Source organism: Geospiza fortis, unplaced genomic scaffold, assembly GCF_000277835.1.
Source record: "Geospiza fortis unplaced genomic scaffold, GeoFor_1.0 scaffold112, whole genome shotgun sequence".
NCBI lineage: Eukaryota > Metazoa > Chordata > Aves > Passeriformes > Thraupidae > Geospiza > Geospiza fortis.
In genome coordinates, this window is record NW_005054298.1 from 14,217,429 (window position 1) to 14,232,543 (window position 15,115).

The 15,115-nt window shown below is 60.4% G+C and overlaps 2 protein-coding genes across 5 annotated transcripts; one reads left to right on the forward strand and one right to left on the reverse strand.

The window, feature by feature from the left end:
• Nucleotides 1-113: 113 nt before the first annotated feature.
• Nucleotides 114-4,575, forward strand: DNAJB2 (DnaJ heat shock protein family (Hsp40) member B2). Of its 3 annotated transcripts, none has more exons than XM_031056292.1 (9): nucleotides 114-223; nucleotides 1,246-1,355; nucleotides 1,779-1,832; nucleotides 1,976-2,095; nucleotides 2,272-2,361; nucleotides 2,485-2,590; nucleotides 2,745-2,815; nucleotides 3,035-3,256; nucleotides 4,187-4,575. In XM_031056292.1, exons 1-9 carry the CDS (start codon nucleotides 159-161, stop codon nucleotides 4,195-4,197), a joined length of 849 nt encoding a protein of 282 aa, XP_030912152.1. In that variant the 5' UTR covers nucleotides 114-158; the 3' UTR covers nucleotides 4,198-4,575. The 3 variants fall into 3 exon arrangements, with proteins under 3 accessions (XP_030912152.1, XP_005415860.1, XP_030912147.1); XM_005415803.2 differs by having other exon boundaries at nucleotides 1,979-2,095; XM_031056287.1 differs by lacking the exon at nucleotides 4,187-4,575 and having other exon boundaries at nucleotides 3,035-3,453.
• Nucleotides 4,576-4,743: 168 nt separating this feature from the next.
• PTPRN (protein tyrosine phosphatase receptor type N) lies at nucleotides 4,744-14,890 on the reverse strand. 2 transcript variants are annotated; one of them, XM_031056282.1, is made up of 22 exons: nucleotides 14,868-14,890; nucleotides 14,563-14,676; nucleotides 14,222-14,327; nucleotides 13,904-14,102; nucleotides 13,423-13,747; nucleotides 13,096-13,212; nucleotides 12,933-12,967; nucleotides 12,526-12,812; nucleotides 11,986-12,072; nucleotides 11,801-11,880; nucleotides 11,115-11,179; nucleotides 8,660-8,872; nucleotides 8,289-8,498; nucleotides 8,050-8,197; nucleotides 7,812-7,885; nucleotides 7,443-7,520; nucleotides 7,190-7,309; nucleotides 6,911-7,077; nucleotides 5,784-5,837; nucleotides 5,608-5,672; nucleotides 5,446-5,519; nucleotides 4,744-5,345 (listed from the first exon to the last, which is right to left on the reverse strand). In XM_031056282.1, the coding sequence occupies exons 2-22, from the start codon at nucleotides 14,570-14,572 to the stop codon at nucleotides 5,274-5,276; spliced, it is 2,586 nt and encodes an 861-aa protein (XP_030912142.1). In that variant the 5' UTR covers nucleotides 14,573-14,676; nucleotides 14,868-14,890; the 3' UTR covers nucleotides 4,744-5,273. The 2 variants fall into 2 exon arrangements, with proteins under 2 accessions (XP_030912142.1, XP_030912138.1); XM_031056278.1 differs by having other exon boundaries at nucleotides 7,761-7,885.
• Nucleotides 14,891-15,115: the final 225 nt, after the last annotated feature.

Genomic DNA, 15,115 nt, shown 5'->3' on the forward strand with positions numbered 1-15,115 from the left:
GCACCGGGTTGCCCTCGGGAGGCAGTGGGGTGGCCCGGGCACTAGAGAGGGTAAGCAGCCTGCCCTTGCTGTCCCACACCCAGCGCCACCAGGCTGTGCCTGTGGATTCCTGACTTTGCCTTCTCCCCCTGCAGTGACCCCGTGGGACAGCTCACGTCATGGTCGACTACTACGAAGCGCTGGGGGTGAGCCGCAATGCCACCGCTGAGGACATCAAGAAGGCGTAAGTGTATGGCAGCGTGCCTCTGCCTGTGGGCCTGTCCCCCAAGCCACCCCCCCCCGGTGCCAGTGAGGCAGGGGCTCCCTTCGGGGCCGGTGGGGACAGGGGGTGACAATTCAGCCTTTGTTTCCTTTGTATGGATGCCAGAGTGGGGTTGGGCTTTGCTGCCATACAAAGGCAGCTTTTGGTGGGGTTTGGTTCCTCTCTCCCTGCTGTCAGCCTGGGGCTGGAGGCAAGTCTTGGTGGTGTTTGGAGGCTCCTCTTTCTCTCTGCCAGAGGGTGCAGGGATGGCAGATAGTTGGGGCACAGGGATATGGGCAGGTGGGTGCTGTGCCTCAGGTACTGCTGGGGAGCTGACAGAGCCTCCTTAGTGTCTGCAACTCCTGCCTGGTGCCCTGCCCAGGTGCTGCTGCTCTCACTGGGGTGAGGCATTGCCTGAGGGGAATGCCAGCAGATTGCTGGCTTGCCAACAGGTGGCAGAGGTCCCCGTGGGGGGCTTCCCAAGAGGGAGTGGGAGAAGCTGAGAAGCATGGGTTAACCCTAGCTGGCTGCAGTGGGGAGGAGAGAGCTGCTGGTGCTCTCCTGGCCCCAGGGGGCCCCTAGCAACTCCTGGTCCATGCACACTCACAGTGGAGCCCATGAAGGCTCCAGAACAAACCTGTGAGCATTGTCCTGAGCCATCAATGAGGGCAGCTGAGGTGGGCACACATTGCTCTGCTGTGGTTGTGCTGCAGTTCTGGGGTAATTTCTGGTTTGTTTGTTTAGTCTGTGTGTGTTGGTGTGTGTATGCATAAATATGTTTATATCTATATATATGTGTATATATATATTTATATATGAAAATACATACCATTGGAAGGAAGAACTAGTCCAGGAGCTCCTGTTCAGTGCCTGAGGCTGTAGGGTGCTGGGGGAAGCAGCTTGGGGTGCCCCTGCCCACAGGCTAGGAGGTGCATGCTCAGGTGGGGGTTGCTGGCCCAAGTGGCCAAGGGCTGCTGCATGCCCATCACTGGCCCTGTGTGCAGGTACAGGAAGGCTGCTCTGAAATGGCACCCGGATAAGAACCCAGACAACAAGGAATATGCTGAGCAGAGGTTCAAGGAGATCGCCGAGGCGTACGAAGTGCTGTCGGACAGTAAGAGGCCATGGTGATCTCTTGTGTGTGTGTGTGTGTGTGTGTGTGCGCTCCGCTCTTGGGACTGTTCACACTGGCATGTCCTCCTCCTGGGCTCACCCAGTACATCCCTGGCTGTCCTCAGGAGGCAGTGGGTCCCTACAGCTTTACCACACAGCTTTTGGGGCTTGGTTACTTCCTCACATCTCCCAAAACAGCCCTTGGGAGAGATGCTGAGCTGTTGACATCCACAATGGGCTCTCCCTGAAGCTTTTGTATTCTCGCCCAGTGGTCTTACTTGGGTTTGGGTTCAGCGCTGGAGTGGCAGGGGCTTGTGCCAACCACCTCCTCTTGCTCCCTGCTGCTCCCTTAGTTGGGAGAAGTGTCAATGCTCCTGTCCCCACCTGGCAGGCAGCTTCCCCGCAGCCCCCTTTCTTCTTGCAGAGCAGAAGCGTGACATCTACGACCGCTATGGCAAGGATGGACTCATGGGAGCAGGTGAGTAGGGCTCTGGGGGTTAGTGCAGCTCTGGATACATCCCTGCCTGAAGACCCAGGGTGGGTCAGTGCCACCAGGGCTCCCCACCCTTTAGGGGAGGTGTTACCCAGGGCTCCATTTAACACTGAGTGTCTTCTCTCCAGCAGGAGCAAGCAGCTCCAGGGCCAGTGCTGGGGCCCCTGAATTCACCTTCACCTTCCGCAGCGCTCACGATGTCTTCCGGGAGTTCTTTGGAGGACGAGACCCCTTTGCTGAATTCTTTGGTGCGTGTGGGGCAGGGGAGGCTGGCTCTTGGGCATCTCTCTGTCTGTGGGGCAGCTGCTGAGCCTGGGGATAGAGCTCACTGCTGGCCCTGGCAGAGGGTCCCCATGTCAGTGCCCTGCTTCTGGTTCACCAAGCTGATGGGGTAATGCTGATGGGGGGGATCCCTGCCTTTCAGATGACATGATGCCCTTCTCCGAGCTGAGGGGACCTGGCCCCCGGCACCATGGGGGAGCCCACTTCTTTTCCCCCTTCCCAGGATCCTCAGGTAGGAGATGCTGCCATTCCTCCCAGCAGGGAAGTCCTAGAGCACCATGTTCCCCTGTGCAGAGTCTGTCCCCTGCCCTCCTGACACCCAGCCTGACACCAACCTTGTTGCTCCCTTCTCTAGATTTCTTCGCCTCATCCTTCAGCTCTGGTCCAGACGCAGGACTGGGCTTCCGCTCTGTTTCCACCTCCACCACCTTTGTTAACGGCAGGCGTATCACCACCAAGAGGTGAGGACAGTGCCAGCCCACCTTGCTCCCACAGACTTCCCTCCATCAGCAGCCTCTGACCCTGCAGCTTCGTGCTGTGGGGGGAACCACAGTGTGGTTCCTGCACTGGCTGCATGGCCCTTGACCATCCATCTGTTTGTTTGTCTGTCTGCAGGATTGTTGAGAACGGGCGTGAGCGGGTGGAAGTGGAGGAGGATGGGGAGCTGAAGTCGATCCACATCGATGGTGAGAAGGGCCACTGCAGACCGAGTTGTTGACATCTCCCTCACACCTTTGGGGTGTCTGGGAGGTCCTGCATCCGGGCTTTGTTTTGGGCCAGGGTTGGCCCTGGTTTGGAGCTCTGCTCTGAAGGATTGGTGGGGTGGGTTGGAGGTGCCAGGGCCCCACGCCAGCTTTGGGGAACTGGAGTAGATGAGTCCCCCAGCCCTGCCCCTGTCCCCACAGGTGTTCCTGATGACATGGCGCTGGGGCTGGAGCTGAGCCGGCGGGAGCAGCACGCCTTCCCCAGGCCACGGCCCCACTCACCGCCAGCACCGGCCCCACACCAGACCTCGAGCTCCTCACCTGTCTGCCTCTACACGGATAGCGAGGATGAGGATGAGGACTTGCAGCTGGCCATGGCCTACAGCCTCTCTGAGATGGAAGCTGCGGGGCACCACCAAGCAGGTGGGCACAGCCCCGGCTCCCTGTCAGCACCGGGGGGCAGCCACAGCAGCCCGTCCTCCGCCCGCAGAGCCCGTGGTGCCCGGGGGGGGCTGGAGCAGGAGCCACGGGGGGCCAGCAGTTCTGCTGCAGTGGGGCATGAACCTGCCCCCAAAGTGAAGCTGTGGCACTGCCCCCTGCTCTGAGCGTGAGGCAGGGAGAGGAAAGCAGGGCTGGAGTCTGACTGCTTGGAACTCAGCTCCTGCCTCCCCTAGCAAGGGAGGGGGTCTCTTCTGCCCTGCCTCCTTGCTCAGGTGAGCGGATGGCTAGTGGCATCCCAGCGTTGGAGGCTCCCAGACTTGGAGGTAGTGGCTTGAAGAGGAGCCCTCTTGATGGGGTCCCAGGAAGAGGGGCAGCTCTCTGCCCTGTCTGCTGGAAGTGTGGGGGGCCCATGGGCAGGCATGCTCTGGCTGTGCCCGCCCCTCTCTCCCTGCCAGCCCTGCAGGCCGGCAGGGTCTCCAGCAGGTGCCTCCCTGGCTGCAGCCTGCCCCTGCCCAGGCTGCAGGGAGTGCTGAGTTAAGCTCCCCTCCTTGCAAGGAGGGCTGTGCACATAGCCTCTGCTTGGTGCCTTGTGTCTTGTCTCTTCCCTCTGGATGCTGTTGCTCCTGCCTGTACTCCCTCCTCCTCTGTCTCCTTGCAGACTCTGCCTGGTCACTCCCTTCTGTATGCCTTGCACACCCTCCAGGGCACTGTCCCTCCTTGCTTCCCACAGCAGCAGTGACCCTCTGTGCTGTTTACAAGTGTTTCTACCCTCTTCATTGCCCGTAGTTCTGCCTTGGCTGTCTTCCTCCTCCGCCTGGGACCTTCCTCCCTCCATCCCTGCCTCTCCCCAGCCCTTGGCCGAGGAGGATTTCACAGGTGCTGTTGTGTACCCCCCTCCGCTTGTCTCCCCAGGTGTGTTCTGAGGCTGCTGCGCCCGGGGACCGCGCACGCCCACTGGCCCACGAAGGTTCTCCCAGCCAGGACTCCGCTTTCTCCCTGCACGGCCACCCCCTGCCACCCCCTTCCCCAGCACCCTCTGGCTCCGTGGGATGCGGTGAGGGGAGGCATGACAGGGCTTGTGGCCGAGCAATGCCTGGGGCTGAGGGGAGAGGCCCTGGGCACCACAGGGTGGTGGAGAGGGTGGTGATGGGGGTTGCTGTAGATTAGGCTGCTGGCTGTATGCAGCGAGGGGCAGCATGGCTGGGCTCAGCCAGCAGGGCTGGGCTCTGCCCCCCTCCTCGCTGTAGCCCCCCTCTCTACCCCCCTTCTGCTAACAGCTGTCAATAAACCTGTTTGCAGTAGCTTCTGCCTGTGGGGACTTTTCTGGGCTGGGGATGCAGGGTTCTCATCTTTGCCTGCAGGTGAGCCGTACTTGTCTGGCACTTGCAGAGTGCAGGGATAGAGATGCATGAACGTCCCATTTCCTCCCTGTGCCATCCCAAAACATACAGTCAGAGGCCAGACCTGGCTGCAGCTGCACGAATGTGACACAAGAACTTTATTCACATCAAGATACAAAATTATAGTTCTCTAGAAATTTTTCTTCTGCTTGAGTGACTAGGCAGGGAGCACACAAAGGGGACCTGGAGTGGGGCTGGGCCACGTCCTCCTGCACCCCATGCTCCCCCCAACTGTGGAGGACCCCTGCCCCCACTTCTGCCCCTCACATGGGTACAGGAAGAGGGCTAACACAGAACTGGCAGGTTGGGGAGTCCCTCTGCCAGTTCCCAGCAGCACCACCTGGTGTCCCCCTCCACAGGGCTTAAGGGCCACCAAGCCCTGTCCCCTGTGAGGTGACAGTGGGTGTGATGGGGTTCCTGCACACAGAGGGCCTGAGGTCAGTGTCCTTGGGGAGATGGGAAGGGGCGCCTGGAGGCAGGGGGAGCAGAGCCAGAAGCACAGACACCATTTTACAGGGAGAGCAGCCCCAGAGGCCGGTGAGGAGAGTGCGAAGCGCAGGGCAGGGAGCAGACAGGAGAGGAGGGAGGGCTCCTTGCCATCACTGCGGCAGTGCCTTCAGGATGGCGTTCACTTCCTCGGCCACAGCCGTCAGTGCAAACTCAAACTGGTCCTGCAGGAGCACAGCAGGAGACGTGAGGGTCCCTGCCACCTCAGCCCCCGGGGTTATGCATGGTTACGTGGAGGGAGAGGATCCCCAGTTTGGGGCGTACCTTGGTCTGCACCATACCGGGCCGCTGATCTCGGATATGCTCCAACGTAGCAGCTATGTCTATCTCCTTCACCCCTGGGGCAGAGGGAGAGAGGGGGGCTAGGAGGGGAGTTCACAGGCCAAGCTCAGGGACAGGGCAGAAATGGTGCTTCCCTGCACCTACCTTTGGCCATTCGGTTCAGGACCATGTCGACAAGGATGTACGTCCCAGTCCTACCTGCGCCGTCACTGCAAAACACAGATGCTTGGTCCAGGGGAGCTGGTCCCAATGGGACTGGTCCTGGGCAGCAGGTCCCAGCCTTCAGTCACTCCCAAATGCCCCTCCATCCCCTGCAGTACCTGCAGTGCACGATAATAGGGCAGGAGCGACCCCGGTAGCACTTGTTCACCTTCCTGCAAGGATAAGAGGGAGCAGGTCAGTGCCCTGCTGTGCCAGGGTCAAGGCTGTGCTAGGTCCCTTGCTGTGCTCAGTGGGGCAGGGCAGCAGCACACCATGATGTGGCCCTGGGGGTCCCGCTCATGGCTCCTCCTGCCTCCACAATGGTGCTGGACATGGCATGGGGACCATGAGTGGGAAGTGGGCAGGGAAAGGAGTTGAGTTCCTCAGGTGGCCAGCCTGGGGAGGGGAGCAGTGGCAGGACCCCCGGGGAGCGGCTCTGGTCCGGTGGGGCGTGAGGCTGGGGGCCAGGCGCCGGTGGGGCTCCTGGCATGCTCCATGCAGCAGGCACGGCTGCCAACGATCACTTTTGTGACTATGCAACTGGAGCCAGATTACTAGCTGCAAATCACAAAAATGACGCCGGCAGCTGCGAGAGAGAGACAGAGACAGACAGACAGAGAGAGAGAGAGCGTGAGCGGGACTGAGAGGAGGGCAACATGCTCAGAGACCCCCCCGCTGCCCTAGGCTGGGTCTCTTGCCCCACACAACCCAGGGACAGTGAGTAGCCTGTGCCTGCCAAGAGCCCACCACCACCAGGGACCTAAAGACCTGGGCAGGCAAGTCTCCTGGGAGCAGTCCCAGTCCTGCAGCCCTTGCCCTGGGCTAGCTGGGGATCCACCACTGGCTATAGAGTACTGGGAGCAATGGGTTACAGCCAGTTTAAGGCTGGCTCTGGGGATTTCTTCTTGCACCCATGGCTGGGGAAGGTGCCAGTCAATGTTGCCCTCCATGCCAGCTCAGGGGAAGACCACTTTTCCCACCCTCACTGTAAAGGCTGGAGAGCCCTGGCAGTGTCAGCCAGAGGTTTCTTGCCCACCAACTCTGTTGAGCCTCATCCCAAGTTGGCCAAAACCTGTATTTTCTGCTCCCTCCCATCCATGGCAGCTCCTAGTCCTGCACGTGGTCCATGCCATGGCCCCGACCCTCATCGTCGTGGCAGCGATGTCCTCACCTGGCCCATCAGTGCCTGCATTTGGGATCACCGCCGGCTCCCCAAGGGCTGGCACGGTGCCAGGTGGGCGCTCACCTGCGGAAGTCGAGGAGGGGCCGGGTGGTGGTGGGGATGCCCTCCGCCGGCCAGCTGAGGAAGTGGAACTGCGTCAGGGTGCGGGTCTCCTGCGACTGCACGTTTTTCAGGTAGAAGCTGCGCACCAGGAAATCCTCACACCAGATGTGCTCTGACACCAGGTTCACCTGCCCAAGCGAGGCAGAGCGTGGGCATCAGTGCCAGGCAAGTGCTGCACTGATGCTCAGGGGGACGGGGGCTGGAGGATGCTCCATGCCCCAGGCCACCTGCCACACTTGCCTCATAGATGTGGTAAAGGGAGGAGCCTTCATCTGGCCAGTAGCGGTCACACTGCTTGACACTGTCCTCGGCCAGGGGGCTCAGCATGACAATGACAGTGCAGCCATGTTCCCACACCATCTGTGGGCAAGGCAAGGGGGGTTTCACTGCTGGGGGATAGCCCAGGTGGGAGGACAGTAAAGCCCCTGTAACCCTTTTTGTGGGCAGCACACAAAGGGACCCTGATGCGCTGGCACAGCTGTGTGACACTCACCTGCCAGAAGTCAGCAATGGTGTGGGACAGGGGCCCCTGTGTGGCGATGTACGCTGGCATCCGTGGGTCGTGCTCAATCTGGAGCAGGAAAGGGGGTATCAGACTTCATGCTCTTCAGCCAGGGGTTGGTGACACTTGAAGGAGTAGGGGGATACTCTAGGGGTGATAGGGAGGTTGGGAAGGGAGGTTCAGGTGCCCCAGCCAGGATGAAAATGGGATTTAACAATTGTTTGAGGAATGGGGCGGACACAAATCTCACATCTATAGCCCTGAGGGATGTAACTTCAGTCCAGCTCCATCCCAGAGTGAAAACCTCACCTGGGCTGGGCACATCAAGGAGCAGGGCAGGAGCCCCCAGTGATCACTCACGATTGGACTGGCATTGATGAAGTCACTGCGGGATGGGTTGCTCTCGGCTTTCAGCTTGATCCGCACGTGGTCATCTAGGGAACAGGCCAGGAGACTTGGTGAGTGGCTAGAGGAGCTGCAGGCACACTAATGCTGCAACCAGCCATGGCCCTGAGTGTCCCCATGCCCCAGGCCCTGCTCCAGCAGGACAGCGGGTGCCTGGGGCTGATCCCTGGGGCAGGGTGGCTGGGATGCTCACAGGGCACATAGTCGGGGTTGCGGTTCTTCTTCAGGTTGGCTTCACTCTGGGCAATGGAGCAGATGCTGGGCTCAGCTTGGTAGGCACAGAGTGCCTGCCACTCCTTGGCCAGCCGGTCCCGGTTGCGGAGGTGGTCCTCCATATATGCCTGGGGCAGAGGGGCAGGAGTCAGCCCAGCAGCAGAGGGGCAGAGGCAGGGCTGGGGTGGGGGCTGGCTCCCTCCCTCCAGGCTGGCTCACCAGGATCATGTGTCCTGTGGAGATGTCCATGTTGGACTGGACGGGCTCCTCGCACCGGGAGGGCGTGCTGCTGTGGGAGCTGGGGCTGGGCTGCGGCGCGTCGCTGAACTGGGACGAGACGCTGCTCACCCTCGAAGTCTCCGCCGGTGCCGCCGGTGCTTCGGCGCGGCCAAAGAGAGACTTGGCAGCCATGTGCTGGCGGCACAGCTCCTGGGAAGGCAACAAGAGCCCTGTCCCTCGGCCACCGCGCCACCACAGGGCGGCTCCACGCACCCTGAGCGATGCTGACCCGCGGCAGTGACGCATCCCGTGGAGTCCCGCATCCCGCGGGGTCCCGCATCCTGCAGGATCCCGCATCCCGCGGGCCCTACCTGGTACTCGAAGTTGGTGTCAGCAGCACCCTCTGGCCCCAGGGCAGCCAGGCGCTCCTTCTCCCGCTGCTTGGCGTGGCGCCGGAGGCAGAGGGCCGCAGACACGACGATGGCAAGGACTGCCACGCAGGCCAGGGTGATGAAGGTCAGCAGCACCGAGTGGAAGCCATCCCCGAAGCGGGACGGGCGCGAGTAGGCAGCAGCCTCATTCCGCTGGGGACCAAGCCAAGGGTTAGCTAGATGGGGCTGGGGGGCAGAGACCCTATTCTGCTGCACATCTGGGGTTGCTGGGGGTTAAAACAGAGCAAGGGCTCTTCCTTCCCCTTCCTGAGGGTGGTGATTCTCCCAGCACCCTCAGCTGGGGCAGAGCTGGTGTCACTGGGGTGAGGCAGACTGCACCCACCTCTGTGTCACACGGGGAACTACTACAGTGGTGTCCCTGGGGCTTGGCCAACCTCACATTGCAGTGGCTTCCTGCTTCCAGCACTCAGGGCTGCTGCCTGAGGCGAACCCAGCCTGGACCGCCCTTCTACAAGGCAGGCAGCAGCCCCTTAGAACTCTGGTTCCCTGACCTCCTTCTGCCCAGCTGGAGATCAACAAGGGCTGAATTCAGCCCAAGGAGTTAATGGTGTAGGACAGGCAACTGCAGCACTGGGTGTGTCACTCCCAGGGCACTTTCCCAACTGGCGCTGGCCCTCCCCTGCAGCCACTGCTCCACAGCAGGACATTGAGGGAGGCAAGGTGGGCAACATGCCAGCACTGCCAGCACTGCTGGTACCATCCCAGCTAGGGGACAAGTCCTCCCTGTTGCCCTCATTGGTTAGGACACAGAGCAGCCCCTGCCACCTTGCAGGCAGCGTCTCTCGGGCTCCTTCCCTGTGACTGTGGGAGACCCCAATCCATACCAGCCCCATGCTGGCATGGGATGTAGCTCAGGCCTTGCTGGACAAGACCTTCCTGTCAATGCCATGACTGCCTAGGTCCAGCTAGGGCAGCACAGGGATACTGGGCCATCACCAATTCAAACATCCTGTGCCCAATGAGCTGCCAGAGCCCTGCATTACCTCATTGCCACAGCCTCCCATTGGCTATGAGCCTGATGAGGTTACCGAGGGAACACTGCACCATCATCAACTACATCATCATCATCTTCGTCATTGCCTGGGGATGTCCCCAGCCTGGGTGTCCCTGCTGCCGCCTGCCCCCAGCACCCAGCTGCCATCAGGGCGCAGCCAGTCCTGCAGCCAGGGCACCCACCAGGCCCAGCACCTCCCAGCAGCCCTGCAGCCCCTGGAGGTGTCAGCAGAGCCAGGGGGGCAGAAGGGATTTCTCTCCCAAGGCCTGCCCAAGCCCTGCTGTCTCCCCGCCTCCCTACATCACTCTTCCTCAAATCTTGCACCGTCCAGAGCCGGGAGGGAATGAAGGAAAAGCACAAGCTGGTTAGAACTGGGAAGGTCAGTGCAGAAGGGGGCTTGCAAAGCTGCCTCAGCTTCCTCTGAGCTCCATCTTTGTCATCTCTGACATCTACCCCAGTTCCTGCCACCTGCCTCATCAAAAGGCATTGCCCTGCATATTGCTGATAGACACAGGTTGCCTCAGTGGCCAGGCCACCCTTTCTTCATGGCGTCCTTCAAAGTTCCCCCTTCTTTCCTTCCTTTCTCCCTGCTCACAACTACAGCCACATGGCAAGAAGTGAGAAATGGGGGCACAGGGCTGGGGATGTGCTACACCATTTTTCCTCCTCAGGCTGCAAACACAGGAGCCAGGCTCGGTCCCTATCTCCAATCCCTGCTCCCCGTCCCAGGAGACTGTTCCTGTGGTTCCTCAGAGGAGCATGGGGAGGGGTAACCCCTCTCCAAACAGATGGCTCCTGTTCCATCCCTGCCTCCAGCTGCTTTGCCATTCTCTGGGGACATGATGGCATTTTGCCTGCCTAGCTATGGCTTCTGGGGTGCCCTGGGAACATCCCAGTGCTCGGGTGCCCAGGCCACAGCTGAGATGGGTGTGCAGGCTGGAGGGAGACAAGGGTGAGGATGAGCCTTGAGGGATACAGCCTGCAGCCCCCCGGTCCTGGGGTAGGAAAAGCCTCTGGGAATCCCTCTCAAACCACCTTCAAACAGTGTGGAGCTTTTGTTTTGAAAGGAGTTGAGAGCCCCAGGCAGGATCGTGCTGCCAAGCAGTGGAAGGGGATGATGGACAGACAGGAGTGGAGCAGTCTCCAACAGGAGTCCTCCGACACAGGACTGGAGTCTATCTCCAACACAGCATCCCAAACACTGCCGTCTCCTCTACTCTCCAGCTGTCCCACAGACCTGCAGGGACAGCTCACTCACAAAGGCCTTTGTACCCCAGGGCTGGGGGCTCCTGGCTTGTACCCAGTGGCAGCATCAGCATCCCCACTCCCCTATCCCTGCCCTCCCCGGCCCCAAGGGACGGAATCCTTGCTCACTCCTACCTCTCCCACTCCTGTTTGCACAATCTTCAGGCCCAGCTCGTGCTCCAGCTCTCCCTTCACTCGCTCTGTGGACAGGGAGGAGATGGTCAGAGGCATGCTCCCCTCCACACGAGAGCCCCCAGAAACAGAGCCAAGGGGCAGCTCTGACAGCTGCCCCCTGCAGCTCCCCACTGCAGCCAAAGGCACGGGCATGTACAGCAGGAGCCCTCTCTCCCTGGTCCCTGGGAAGAGCACCCCACAACTGGGAGGGGAAGAGAGGAACAAGATTGGGGGATGCTGCCATAGCACTATAGCACAAGAAAGACTCCTCTCCTCTTAATGAACTGAAGATTAATTGTCTGAAACATAGTGATAGACAGAAAACTAGTGATTTAAAAAATAGATGTATAGTATTATAAAAGTTTGGTAGACAGAAGAGGAAATGTTTTTGTAAGGTTTTCATTTTCCCTGTGTGTGTTTCTTTTAACTTATAGTTTAGTTTAATTTAGTTAATAAAGCTTTCTTTCCTTTATTCCTAAGTAAAAGCCTGCTTTGCTTATTCCTGGTCACATCTCACAGCAGAAACCAGAGACAAAGTATTTTCATGAGAGCACTAGCATTGCGCCAGCATCAAACCACAACAGAAGGGCACCCCACAACTGGGAGGGGAAGAGAGGAACAAGACTGGGGGATGCTGCCCAACTCACCAGTCTGGCTGGCCACATCTGCCAGGGAAAAGTTCTGCGGGTTCTGTCGGATGCGGAAGGTAAGTGCAGGACCCACAACGCTGCCAGGGACAGGGGGGACACAGTGTGACAGCTGGAAATGCAGACTCCCTACCCACCCTCACCACAGCCCAGTCCCTCCTGCCCCATGGCACCAGTTCCCTCACCTGATGTTGATGAAGCTGGCGGTGGAGAGGTGGAGGTGCTTGGCTAGGAGCTCCAGCAGCTGCACGCCAGCAGCCAGCCCCAGGGGCCTGTGGGGACAGTGTCAGGGTGAGGAGGGGGTGGCAGGGGTGAGGGCACAGCCCCGTGTCAGGCAGCAGGGACAGGCAGGCTCAGGGAGCCCCAAGCACACAGCAAGAGCAGGTGTCAGGCTGGGCAGGAGGTGAGAGTGTGGCCGTGGGTGGGTGGGGTGAGCTGACCCCCCTTGCACATGAGTGTGCACGGAGACATTTGTGCACACACACTCCCAGCCTTCCATCCTGCAACAGTGAGCTCTGGCCTTGGTGTGGGCTGGGGAAGGAAGGCTTTGGGGTGGAACAAGGGCTGTGGGTAGAGAATGGATCAGTGGGAGCTGACCCCATAAAAACCCAACCCTACCAAAGACCCAACAGGTTCAGTCAAGCATGTGAAGCTGTGACAGCTGTTGGTGGGGAGATACAGACCCTTGACACATGCAGACCCCTTGCATGACCCCCAGCTCTCACTTCTGGTCTGTGATGATGTAGCCATACTCGTCTAGCGGCTGCATGCCCTGTTGTGCCCCACTGTCCTTCATCTCTGTGTAGCTCTTCTTCTCCACCACAATGTTGTTTCCGGGGCTGAGTGCATCCCCACTGTGTCCCTGCTGTGGCTCAGCCCGGGGAGCTGGTGAGGATGCTGCCCTGCCCTTCGTTCCTTCCCCTGGGGAGCTGCTGGCTGGGATTTTGGGGGGTGGCACTGTGGAAGAAGGGGGCACTGGCTCCTCTCCATGCTGCATGTCTCCCTCCATCACCTGAAGGGAGAAAAAGGGAGAAGCTGGAATCTCTGAGGAGAGCCTTGGGGAAATGTCTCCTCCCTCTCATCCCACCTGTGCCACGGCACCTCCTCCAGCATCACCCTGCTGCAAACCCACCCGTTTCACTGAGGGCACTTCAGGGCCAGCAACACCTGCAAAGGAGAGAGACAGAGGTCCTGCAGCACCCACCCCAAAAGGCAACACTCCCTACCCTGAAACAGGGCATGCTAGCATCTGCTGCTGCCAGTCCCTGCTTGTCCCATCCCGGCACCCAGCTCACCAGAGCTCTGGAGCAGCTGGAGGAGGGTGGATAGGCTGCTTATCTGCTGGGGACTCAGTTCTGGCAGGCCCAGGCCATAGCTGGCCAGGAGAGAAGCCAGTCTCTTCAGGGCAGCATCTGCAAGAGGATGTAGCATCAGGTTGGATGCTCTGCATCTGCAGGGAGACCAGGGGCCAGGGATGAAGCAGATGGAGCAGGTGGGGTTGCGGGTACATTCTGCCCACGGGCATAAACCCAAAGAGGAGGGAAAGTGTGAGCCACGAGGAACTCATGGCTGTGGGCACAGGACAGGGACAAGGGTTGGTGCCTGGCTGGAGAACAAGGTACCCGTCTGTGCAGAGGGTGGCTGGGCAGCCAGGGCTGCTTGCTGCTCCCTCTCCTCTACGTTTCTGTAGTCACTGGGGAGCCGCAAGCTGTGCTGGAGCCTGGTGCTGGCAGGGTCCGGGCGGCCAGCTTTCTCTCTGGGCAGGGAAAGCATGCCCAAGTCCTGGAAAAGATGCCCCCCATCCACTCCTGGCTGCCCGCCATAGGAGGGCACAGGGCCAGCCCCAAAAAGGGTCTGGGCAGGGACCCGGCCCAGCAGCGAGGAGGTCTCAGAGCTCTGCCTGGCTGAGCCGCTGGGATGCTGGTGAGCACCATCCTGATAGCCGAACTGCAACCAAAACACATGTCAAACCCACAGGTCCCCTGTCACCCCTGGGTAGAGGCAGGGGGTACCCCAGCACCTGCAGGAAAGTGCTGGGAGAGCAGCAGCTCCCTGCCAATCTCTACTTTTCTGCCCAGGAGAAGGCGCTCAGCCCCCAGTTACCTTGTGGTAGGAGTAGGGATTGAGCAGAGCCTCCTCGTAGGCCAGCTGGGGTGGGGAGGGCAGCAGGACGTGCTCCAGGTACCGCTGCACCAGAGGGGAAAGCAGCAGTGCTGGGGGCTGCTCCAGATGCTGAGCTGCTGGCAGGCCGGGGTCTGGGGCCAGCGGGGCTCGCCGGGGCTCGCTGCGGAGAGGCAGGAACCTCGAAGGCAAACAGCGCTGGCGTAACTCACCTGGGTAAAGGGGGACGTCCCTCCCCTAAACCCCATTTCGGGGACAGAGCCCTCGCTGCTCCATTGAGCTCTGCCGGCGCTGTCCTACCTGTCCCTGGCCACCGGCTCCAGCGAGGGCGGCAGGCGGAGGCGGGGGATGCGCTCCATCTCCTGAGAGATCACATACTGGGTGATGCCGTCCTGCCACGAGAGCCCTGCCGTGGGAGGAGGCTGTGAGGCATGGAGGCAGCCTGGCGACCGTGGTGTGAGTGCATGGGATGCCGTCCTGATATTCTGACCCTGTGTCCCATGGCCTGAGTTTGACCCCACTCCTCCTCAGCCCACCCTGGGCCAGCAGGACCACAGACAGCTCTAGAGCCACTAGGCAATTCTACCTGACATCCCCTCCCCGCAGGGTCCCAGGGACTTCCCCGGCGCTCCCCCGCTCACCTTGTGCCATGAGATGCCGCAAGACATCCTGCAGACGCTGGAGCACAGGAGATGTGACCTGAAAGTAGGGTCTGTCCTGCACGGAGCCCACCTGGCATTGCCCAAACAGCCCATCTGCCAGAGAAGGAAGAGAGCGGGACTGGATGAACAAACACCCCGATGTGAGGCTCTCCAGGCACAGCCTCACCTTTCTCCTGCCATGGCTCCTTGCACTGCACCCTAGGTTCCCCTGCAGGGCATCCCTGTACCCTTCACACACACTTGGGAAGGGAGAGGAGATCCCTGCACCCCTGCTTGCCACTTACCCTGCACACACACCTCCTGCGGGGAGCACAGCCTTCGGTCAAACAGGCAGCCTGAGACAGACAGACAGACAGACAGACCAGTCAGCACAGCCTTCAAGGGGGGCTCCAATGGAATCTGCTCATCACTAGCTGCTTGGGGGATCCCCACGCTCCAGAAAAGCAGCGTAGGGACACAATGTGGTGGTGGTGGGAGGGGACACAGCTTTGTAGCCCATGGCAGAGGCTCGGTGCCAGTCTTTTCTGCCCCT

Coding starts and splice junctions, on each gene's coding strand:
- DNAJB2 (XM_031056287.1), top strand. CDS start 159: ATGGTCGACTACTACGAAGCGCTGGGGGTGAGCCGCAATGCCACCGCT. Junction 1,356..1,778: donor GTACGAAGTGCTGTCGGACA/GTAAGAGGCCAT, acceptor TTCTTCTTGCAG/AGCAGAAGCGTGACATCTAC. Junction 2,096..2,271: donor CCCCTTTGCTGAATTCTTTG/GTGCGTGTGGGG, acceptor CCTGCCTTTCAG/ATGACATGATGCCCTTCTCC.
- PTPRN (XM_031056278.1), bottom strand. Junction 7,310..7,442: donor CCATTGCTGACTTCTGGCAG/GTGAGTGTCACA, acceptor CCTTGCCCACAG/ATGGTGTGGGAACATGGCTG. Junction 7,078..7,189: donor CCCTTTACCACATCTATGAG/GCAAGTGTGGCA, acceptor TCGCTTGGGCAG/GTGAACCTGGTGTCAGAGCA.